Genomic DNA, 10,919 nt, shown 5'->3' with positions numbered 1-10,919 from the left:
AACCCGACCCAGTGGAGGGGGCACCCAAACAGCAGGGAAACAGAGAGAGCGGGGGGAAAATGTAACCCCCTGGCCGGATCCTTCCATTCCAATTCCAGTGAAAGTCACTGCAGCAGTCATCAAAACAATTTGGTACTGGCTAAGAAACCGAAAGGAAGATCAGTGGAATAGACTGGGGGAAAGCGACCTCAGCAAGACAGTATACGATAAACCCAAAGATCCCAGCTTTTGGGACAAAAATCCACTATTCGATAAAAACTGTTGGGAAAAGACAGTGTGGGAGAGACTAAGAATAGATCAACACCTCACACCCTACACCAAGATAAATTCAAAATGGGTGAGTGACTTAAACATAAAGAAGGAAACCATAAGTAAATTGGGTAAACACAGAATAGTATACATGTCAGACCTTTGGGAGGGGAAAGGCTTTAAAACCAAGCAAGATATAGAAAGAATCACAAAATGTAAAATAAATAATTTTGACTACATCAAATTAAAAAGCTTTTGCACAAACAAAACCAATGTAACTAAAATCAGAAGGGAAACAACAAACTGGGAAAAAATCTTCATAGAAACCTCTGACAAAGGTTTAATTACTCAAATTTATAAAGAGCTAAATCAACTGTACAAAAAATCAAGCCATTCTCCAATTGATAAATGGGCAAGGGACATGAGCAGGCAGTTCTCAGCCAAAGAAATCAAAACTATTAATAAGCACATGAAAAAGTGCTCTATATCTCTTATAATCAGAGAGATGCAAATCAAAACAACTCTGAGGTATCACCTCACACCCAGCAGATTGGCTAACATAACAGCAAAGGAAAGTAATGAATGCTGGAGGGGATGTGGCAAAGTAGGGACATTAATTCATTGCTGGTGGAGTTGTGAATTGATCCAACCATTCTGGAGGGCAATTTGGAATTATGCCCAAAGGGCAACAAAAGAATATCTACCCTTTGATCCAGCCATAGCACTGCTGGGTCTGTACCCCAAAGAGATAATGGACAAAAAGACTTGTACAAAAATATTCATAGCTGCGCTCTTTGTGGTGGCCAAAAACTGGAAAATGAGGGGATGCCCATCAATTGGGGAATGGCTGAGCAAATTGTGGTATATGTTGGTGATGGAATACTATTGTGCTAAAAGGAATAATAAAGTGGAGGAATTCCATGGAGACTGGAACAACCTCCAGGAAGTGATGCAGAGCGAGAGGAGCAGAACCAGGAGAACATTGTACAAAGAGGCTAATACACTGTGGTATAATCGAATGTAATGGACTTCTCCATTAGTGGCGGTGTAATGTCCCTGAACAATTTGCAGGGATCTAGGAGAAAAAAACCACCATTCATAAGCAGATGATAAACTGTGGGAGTAGAAACACCGAGGAAAAGCAACTGCCTGAACACAGTGGTTGACGGGACATGACAGAGGAGAGACTCTAAATGAACAGTAAGTATTATCAACATAGCAGTGGGTTCAAATCAAGAAAACATGTAATGCCCAGTGGATTTACGCATTGGCTATGGGGGGTGAGGGGGGAGGAAAAGAAAATGATCTATGTCTTTAATGAATAATGCTTGGAAATGATCAAATAAAATATTAAAAACATTTTATTTTGTTTTTCTCTCCCTTTTGATAATTGATTCACACTGGATGTTTTTTTTAACATAACTTCGGGGGGGGTTGTATTTTAATAAAAATACAAGATTTTGAAATTTTGTTCAATGAAGATCTTCAAGGAAGAAGCTTGCTAACTCCTAAATCCAGAGAATCAACTGTTTAAGAAAGATGCCAGAAATCCTACACTACATCAAGAAGATCCAGAATGAACTTTGGGTGTGGTTGATTGAACTGAAGTTTGATTGAACATTTATTTGAATGTATACTCCTATGTTCCCTAATTGGTTTTTGTCAATGCACCTAGCAAACATTGGTTTTGCTGTCTGTCTTTCTTCTATTTCCCTCTTCTATCTAACTATTGTAATTTCCTCTTAGAAGGTGAACTTATGTATGCACCTGCAGTTAGAAAATTTGAAGCTGCAGGATGATTATGTTTAGTGATCAATTGGCGAGAATAATCTCCCAATTTTCATCAGAGGGATTGTGAACTTTAGATTACTCTACCCTACTTAGTCTAACATAATCAGGAATGTCTACACCCATACTTAAGGATTAAGTATTTAGGAGGATGGCCTATAACAGAAGTGTGCTAGCAAATGACAAATCAGAAACAGCTGACAGACCCCTGGGCTGTCCTAAGTCAAGCTTAAGCTACCATTGGTACAGGTGAGATGCAGGAAAGTGATGTAAAACCATCTGTATATTTTGCATCACTTCCTCTCTCCAGCCTCTTGGACGACAGAGAGGTGGCTGGCGGCAGTGTGCTGGGCATCTTGGCATCTTGGCTTGGCTGCAGCTATTGTCTGGTTTGGGGGTGAGTTTTCCTTGATACTATACTGGGAGAAGCTGAGTAGCTAGTTCAGGTTCAGGCATATTAGCTGAACTCTCTTGGAGTTTAGGCTGATACTTTCTCCTTTACTTTCCAAACACTATCCTCTTAGAGAAAGCCTCTAATCTTCCCCCTGGTTCAGGCCAGGTGGGAGAATCATGAGATGGGTCTATACATACCTTCTAGTTCTGGATTCCCAACCAAAAAGCCCTCACTTCCTCCTGGTACTCCATTTAATGTTCTTAGTGACATCTCTTTTCAAAGCTTCTCTAGTTGGAGCACTCTGCTTTGACTCTTGGCAAGAGGTGGGTCTTCCAGATGCCAGGAATCACTAGACCTTTAGAATGAATGACAGCAAAGTGAGCAAGCCCACCACTATCTTTACTTTACCCCACTACATCTTTAGTTCATTTACAGATAAATAATGTGCTTTTTTTGCATTCTTAATTCAGTCAGAGGGTAGAGTAAATTGTAGTGTTAAACTAAATCTCAGAACAATCTCTTTTTTTTTAATTCAAGTTTGTCCTTAGGTACCAAACCAAAAAGTATAGGCTAGTGTTAAATTTTCATAGCTCTTTGATTTAAATGTCCTGTTTCCTCTCTGTTGCAGCTTTTCACTCCTTCCAGATTCCAGATTGTTACTCTTTCTTCTTTTCCTTTTAGTTTCCTTTTAATCCTTTTATCTTCAACATTAAACTTTGTTTTGCATAACCTTTACCCTACTCTCTCTTTGAGGGACCCTCCTGTATACTTCTCTTTTCCCCATTACCTCTTATCTCCCTTGGAGCTTAATGTATTTCTACAAAAAACTAGTGTGTTTGTGGAGATGTGAGTGGTGTGAATCTAATTGCGTTCAATCTTTTACCAGTTAATATAAAAGTGGAGCATGCAAAAAATTATACAAATCAAGCATTATACAGGATAAGATGTGAAAATCAAAGGAGGTTGGGGAAGGCTTCCTGTAAAAAGTGAGGTTTTAGTTGAGACTTAACATAAACCAGGGAAGTCAGTAGTCAGAATAGAGGTGAGAGAATTTTCTAGAATGGAGAACAGACAGAGGGGAAAGCCTAGAGTCAAGAGATGAAGTGTCTTATTCCCTAAACCAGCCAGGAGGCCAGTGTCACTAGATTAAAGAATACATGGCAAGGTGAAAGTTATAAGAAGATGCCCTTCAATTTCTTTTTCTTCTCTAATTGCTATTGCTAGCATTTCTAGTACAATGTTAAATAGTAGTACTGATAATGGGCATCCCTGCTTCACTCCTGATCTTATGGAAAAGGCTTCTAAATTATCTTCATTGCAGATGTTACTTTCTGATGCTTTCAATAAGAATGGATGTTGGCAAAGACTTTTTCTGCATGTATTGAGATAATCATGTGATTTCTATTAGCTTAGTTGTTGATATGGTCAACTTTGCAGTTAGTTTTCTTTTCCTAACATTGAACCAGCCCGGCATTCCTGGTAGAAATCCCACCTGTTCATAGTGAATAATCCTTGTGATAACTTGCTTTAATTTTTTAGCTAGTATTTTATTTAAGATTTTTGCATCTATGTTGATTAATGAAATTGGTCTATAGTTTTCTTTCTCTGTTTTTGGTCTTTCTGGTTTGGGAATCAGTACCATATTTTTATCTTTAAAAGAATAGGGTGACTCCTTTGTCTATTTTGTCAAATAGTTTGTAGAGTATTGGGATAAATTGTTCTTTAAATGTTTTAATTCATCTGGCTCTGTGCATTTTTTATTAGAGAGTTCCTTGATAGCTTGTTCAATTTCTTTTTCTGATATGGGAATATTTAGGTATTCTATTTCCTCTTTTATTAACTTAGGCAATTTATATTTTTGTAAATATTTGTCCATTTTGCCTAGTTAACAATATTTACTCTCATATGATTGGATGAAATTTTCTGTAATTTTCTCTTCATCACAGGTTAGATGGCCCTTTTTATTCAAGATACTGTCAATTTGATTCTCCTCTTTCTATTTTTAATTACACCAATACTTTATCTAATTTATTATTATTTATTAATTGTTCTTTTATTTTCACTTAATAATTTCTCCTTTGAATTTTAGGATTTCCAATTGGTTGTTTTCTAGGGGGTTTTAATAAGTTATGTTTCTAGTTTGTTTGTTTTTTAGTTGCATACACATTTTCCCCTGAGTACTGCTTTTGTTGTATCCCATATATTTTGATATGTTGTTTACTCATTGTCATTCTCTTCAATGAAATCAGTAATTGTTTCTATGATTTGTTCTTTAATCCACCAATTTTGGAAAATTGAATCATTTAATTTCTAATTAATTTAAAATTTTCTTCCCCATTAACTCTTACTGATTTTAATTTTTTTCACAATATGATCTGAAAAAAGTTGCATTTATATTTCTGCTTTTCTACATTTGATTCCAATGTTTTTGTGGCATAGTACATGGTCTGTCTTCATAATTGAACCATGTGCTGATGAAAAGAAGTTATATTTCTTTTTAATCCCTATTTACTTTTCTGCAGATATCTAAAACTTTTCTAAAATTTCATTCACTTCTTTCTTATTTATTTTTATTTAATTCATCTAGATCTGATAGGGGAAAGTTGAGGTGTCCCATTAGTATAGTTTTACTATCTATTTCCTCCTTAAGCTCCAGTAGTTTCCTTTAGAAATCTGGTTGCTATATCATTTGGTGCATATATGTTGAATACTGATATTTCTTCATTGTCTATACTACCTTTTATCAGGATGTAATTACCTTCCTTATATCTTTTAATCAAATCTATTTTTGCTTTAGTTTTGTCAGAGATTATGATTGCTACTCTTGTCTTCTTTTTCTCAGTTGATGTTCAGGGAATTCTGGTCCAGCCACTGTAAAGGGTGAATCCCAAATAATAAAATATCCAAGTCAGCTGCCAAATTTTATGGTGATTTAATTGATATAGTAGAGAAGATTTTAAGAAGAAGGAGGAAAGAAGGGGCTAATACCAGGCAGGAAGATAGGAGATCTAGAAAGTAAGGGTTTGAGTGTGAAGGAGGAAAGAATCAGCTTGACCTCCAAAGAGGCTTAGCTAAGATGCCCATACCTGAAATAAGCACCAGGTCAAATTCACCATCCAACACTCCATGATGTTGGAATGCTTAACACACTGCCAGCCAGAGTCGTCTCTCCAGGGAGAGAAAGTCAGAAACTGACGTGCTTTATATGGATTTTTTACATCACTTTTCTGCATCTCATCTATACCAATGAGGACTTAGCTTGACTTAGGACAGCCCAGAGGTCTGTCCTTTTTTTGCACATGTCTGTTGAAGGCCATCTCCTCAGATAATTAAATCTTGAGTTTGATGTAGACCTTTCAAAATCTTGTTAAATTGAGTAGGGTAGAGAATGTGGCTTTTCCAAGACCCAATTCTGTTATTCCAATTATCTCCATTGTTATTGATCAGGAAATAGCTAAATCAGCTCTTCTAAAGAATGGTCTGATTAGGGTGGACTTGTTTAAAATTCACACCTCTTACCTTTACCCTGTGTGTGTCTGTTTCTTGTAAATAGCATATGGTAGGATTTTGGTTTTTAATCCACTCTGCTATTCACCTGTTTTATAGGTGAGTTCATCCCATTCATATTCAGAGTTATGATTACCATCTGTGTATTCCCCATCATTTTGTTTTCCTCCTTTGATCTTGCTCTTTCTCCTATCATTATTTCCCTCCAAATAAGTGTTTTGCTTTTAATCAGTCCCCCTTTCCTCCTCTCTTATTTTACTCCCCTTCCCAGAACCTCCCTTCTTATTCCCTTCTGAAATCTCTTTAGGGTCTTTTAATCACCCCCCCAACTTTTCCCTCCCTTATATTGCTCCTCTCCTCACATCCCTCTTCCTTATTCCCCTTCTATTTCTATATAGAGTAGGATAAGATTCTATACCCCAATAAATCTGACTGTTCTTCCCTCTCTGTACTGATTCCACTGAGAGTAATGTTTTTAAGTATTACCTGTCATTATCTTCACCTTCTTATAATAGTATTCTCCCTAGCTCATGTGCCTCTTTATGTGGTATAATTTACCCCATTTTAAGGTAACTTCCTTCACATTTCTATTAATACAAACCTTTTTCCCCTCTTTTTTTTACATATCATCTTAAACAGCTTAATAACCACAACCTTTAGCTGTGTATATTTCTTTTATTATGATAATGAGTACAATTTTTAAAGAGTTATAGTTCTCTTGAATTTTGTATTTGGACATCAAATTTTCTGTTTAATTCTGGTCTTTTCTTCAGGAATGCTTGGAAATCTTCTATTTTACTAAATGCCTGTACTTTCTCCTTAAAGTATATAGTAAGTTTTGATTTGTAGGTGATTTTTGGTTGTAGAACCAGTTCTCTTGCCTTCCTGAATATCATATTCCAAGTCTTCAGTGTGGAGACTGCCAGATACTGTGTTATCTTGACTGGGGCTCCATGATATCTGAATTGTTTCTTCTTAGATATTTCATTTTGTATTACTTGTTTAATTTTTTCCCAGCTGTTCTTCTAGTCTTTATGGACAGGCCCCCCCCCCCTTTTTTGAAGTGCTACTTAACTTGTGAATTTAATCTCTACTTCTGAGTTGATTCCTAGAGCTTTTCTCATTACAGAAACTAGAGTTACTTCTGGTTTTGTTTTTTGTTTGATTTTTTTATGTATATCTCTTGCTTCAGTTTCCAAATAGTTAATATGTTGTTTGGGTCAGATTCTTATACTACTGTGTGGTATAAATAGCTCTTCTTTGGTCCTGATTTTGATATCTTATGAGACCTTAAATTGTCTCACCTTGCCTTCTGCTGTTAGTCAGGCCCAATCTGCCCAGATACTGGTCTTGCCTGATCTCCTGCTATGGTTCACACTTCATAGAACTAGGCTAGCCTCATTTACTGCATCAGATAAGAACTCAACTCCTTGAGATGTACTTTGTCAAATTCACCTTTGGTTTGGCCCTATCTTTTGCCTGCTGCATTTGAAAATAAGATCCAAGAATCTCCCCCTTCTTTTATAGGCAATAGCCCAGTTTTATTTCTTACTACAGACAGATTACTTTTTATTTTGCCTTGCACCTAGCTTCTCTCTGCTCCCCAGTTCTGTTGAATTCTACCAATCTTTTTTTATGCAGTACTGAATTGAATGGCAGAATTTTTAGTTTATTTATTTTGGTTTCTTTTATCATTGTTGTTTCTAGTTTATTTTTAATCTGTTTTCTTCAGTGTTTGTAGTAACTGAGCTTTTCTAGGTACTAACATGCCACCATTTTCCCACAATCTCAAACTCCCTTATTTTCATATGAAAATGAGGTCCAGAGAAGAAAAATAACTTTCCCAACGTCACATAGAGAGTAAGCTTCAGAAGCAACTTTGAACTCAGGCTTCTGATACCTTTCCATTTTAATAAAATCTCAGAAATACAGATAGATTCTTAGAACCAATATAGAACTTAACTACTTCCAATATAAATGCCTTTTTTATACTGAAAAACTGAGAGACAGAGGATCCAAATAAATATTCAGGGTCACTCAAGTAGTCAATACCAGAGCAAAGGCATAAAACTAGTTCTACTGACTTATTAAGTGCTCTTTCTGCCTTAGTCAACAATAAGGCCTACTATGTATTTGGATACAAAAGTTAAGACATAGCCTTTGCATTTAATGAGTTTTTATTTGTAATCAGTTTTAGAGTAAGTGAGAAGGAAAGAAGATTATACACTAGTGCTCAGAGAAAAAATATATGTAAAAAATTCAAAACTTTGGATATACTGAAAAGGAATTTATGCATGTAAGCTGCAGATGAAGATAAAATTCAAGGAAACTTCAGAATGGAATCTTCATGGGAAGCAGAAGTCTTTTTTTTGGGGGGGGGGACCTGAGAAAGATAAGGCTGGGATATATGATTGACTTAAAAACTGTAAGATAGCACTTGGTTGGTTAAACAAATAACAATTTCAATATAGCCACATGGTGAAATGTGCAATAAAATGCATTATCTAACTTTATCTGATTTTTATGTCCTTAACATAGAATAACAAATAACATTTTAGAGGCAAAGTTCAAGACTGAATGTATTCTTAATTCAAAGGAAAACTGAAATTTAAAGGTAACTGAATATAGTTATCAAGTTTGCATTGAGATTTTCAGTTGCTGATGTTTATTTTTTTCCCTAAAGTTCACACAATTTACTTACTCCAGAAAGGTTTTCTGAATCCGTGGGAAAATTTCATGCAGCGTTTCAACGTATTTGTTGTCTAGTCTAATGCTCAAAGTTATTTTGGTTTATTAGAGTAGCATAATTTTCTTTTTCTCTCCTCTCCTTTTTTTTGTTCTCATCTTTTTCTTTCCCCTCTTTTCTCTTTTATTCCCTTCCCCTTTTCTTTTATTTTTCTCCATATTCCCAAGGATCTATTTCAGATCTGATTTCCAGGTGTTTTGTGATATTGGTAACCATTATGCACAAAGGTCACTATGTTGGTGGAGCATCTTGCACTTTCAATGAAATTTCACAATATAATATTGAACGCATCAGCCTCAGAACTGAAGGCCTAAGAATGACAAATATCCAAGGATCAATTATTGAATTAATTGATAAAAATCGAAGTGCTAGTAGTTCCCATTTTTCCTCCCTAGAGGAAGGTTCAGTCAAATATGCATAAATCTGTAAAAGAGAAAACAAAGGAATATATTAATATTGAAATGAAATTTCTCAATTCATTAATATTTCAATGGAAGAGCTTAGATCACATTTTGTTGTCCCTTCAGAAACGCTATCAAAAAGACCTGGCTTTTGGAAGGGAAAAATAATGTCTCTTCTCTAACTGTTGTCCTTAGCTTATCAAACTAGTATCATCATGAATTTCTCCTCATGTGTTTGTGGGTGGACAGCCAAGGCCCATTCATGCTATCAGTAGTGTTCTAGATGATCTTATCAGACATTTCTGCTGTTCATTGTCTTTTCAATGTGGCAACAGGCACAAAAATAAACACAGTCTTGGCCACGCTAGGTGCCTTTATTTCAATAGACAATTAAGGAATAATAAAGATGAACACAAATAAATCTTCCCCCTTCTACTTTTCATTTTCTGACTACTTGCCTTTATTTTTTTTCTTCCTCAAAAAAGATTTTCACAATTAATAGCAATTAAATAATCAACCCTTCAAAATACTACAATGAATAATTTATTATATATTTTCCTCAATGCATTAATTCATAGCATTTAAAACTGAAAGAGAATTTAGAGTTCTTCTCATCCTATCCCCATTCTTGTGAGATGTGAGGTGACTTGTTCTGAGTTTACCTGGCAATATGAGATTCTATCCCAGGAATAAATAGTGCTTTTGGACTATCACCACCAATGGTTAGGTGTCATATTTAATTCAAAAACTTAGAATGTAATGTACACAATCTGTTGTGTATGGAATTTATTTATATGATGATCTTATTCATTTTATTAGGCTCATTTATGTCAAAATAATGTTATTACATGATTTTTAAATTAATTACAGTATTCATTAGGATTTGATCACATAAAAGAAAAGGAAATAGATCTTTGTGTTTATTTTTTAAAGATAGGAAAAGAATAAGTTTTTTTCCCAGTCTCTAGGATACTAAGGTTATCATTTATTATACATTTAGCTAATTATAACATTCTATGTGTCTGTAAGTTTACTTACCTCCAGAACTAAAATACAAATATCCCTTCCACATCATGGGGGATTAGGTCCCCTATCTTCTAGAAAATCCACATAAAATGTTTTGAGCCTCCCTTCATACCAGGGAAATTTAATTCTTTTCTTTTTTCTTTTATGTGATATTTATAATAAAGAAATTATGAATATTTATGATCTCAAAAGTAAATGTATTTATATTCTATGCCATACTCTATATATTTTATGTGTTTCCGAGCATCTAAATTTGTTTTCTGTCATATGCTAGCTTCAAAAAACTACCCCCAAAATTCTCTCTCTTAATTTCTTTTGCCAGTATGGGATATAATGAAACTACAATGGAGAAAATCACTATGTGGAAAAATACTTATAATTCATTTTCTATTAATATTTAGGTTAATTTCTATGATGTTTGTTGACTGGTGCTATTTTTAATTTCCATGAATCTCAAACAATGAAACAGTATACACTTTTTTTAAAGATTCAAGTATGACTTATAGATGTGAGAAAAAATAATGTAAACAACATTTATTTTTATATAATTGAAAGTAAAGTCAAGAAGAAATATTCATTTTTCTTATTGGCTAAATAATTTATATGGTGAATATTTAAAGTGCCTATTCAGAATGATTCCCTCTAAGGCCCCATTTCGCTCTATGAATTCACCACCAATTAAGAGATAATTCAAACAATTATTAGGAGCTATTTTTGCCCAATTATATGGCAATAAATCCAAGAAACTAAGTGAAGCAGGTGAAATATTTACAAAAATCATTCCATCATCTGCCCCTCTAGAAAGTTT

The 10,919-nt window shown here is 34.7% G+C and overlaps 1 protein-coding gene across 1 annotated transcript in view; it reads right to left on the bottom strand.

Moving 5' to 3' along the window:
* Positions 1-6,599: 6,599 nt before the first annotated feature.
* The window catches only part of PTGER2 (prostaglandin E receptor 2), a 33,715-nt gene continuing 29,395 nt past the window's right edge, over positions 6,600-10,919 (bottom strand). The window contains exon 2 of the mRNA XM_001369757.4: positions 6,600-9,107. Coding sequence (XP_001369794.1) covers positions 8,916-9,107 — 192 coding nt within the window. The 3' untranslated portion in view covers positions 6,600-8,915. The remainder of the gene's footprint in view (positions 9,108-10,919) is intronic.

Source organism: Monodelphis domestica, chromosome 1 (genome assembly GCF_027887165.1).
Source record: "Monodelphis domestica isolate mMonDom1 chromosome 1, mMonDom1.pri, whole genome shotgun sequence".
Taxonomy (NCBI): domain Eukaryota; kingdom Metazoa; phylum Chordata; class Mammalia; order Didelphimorphia; family Didelphidae; genus Monodelphis; species Monodelphis domestica.
This window is presented reverse-complemented; position numbering and strand designations above follow the sequence as displayed.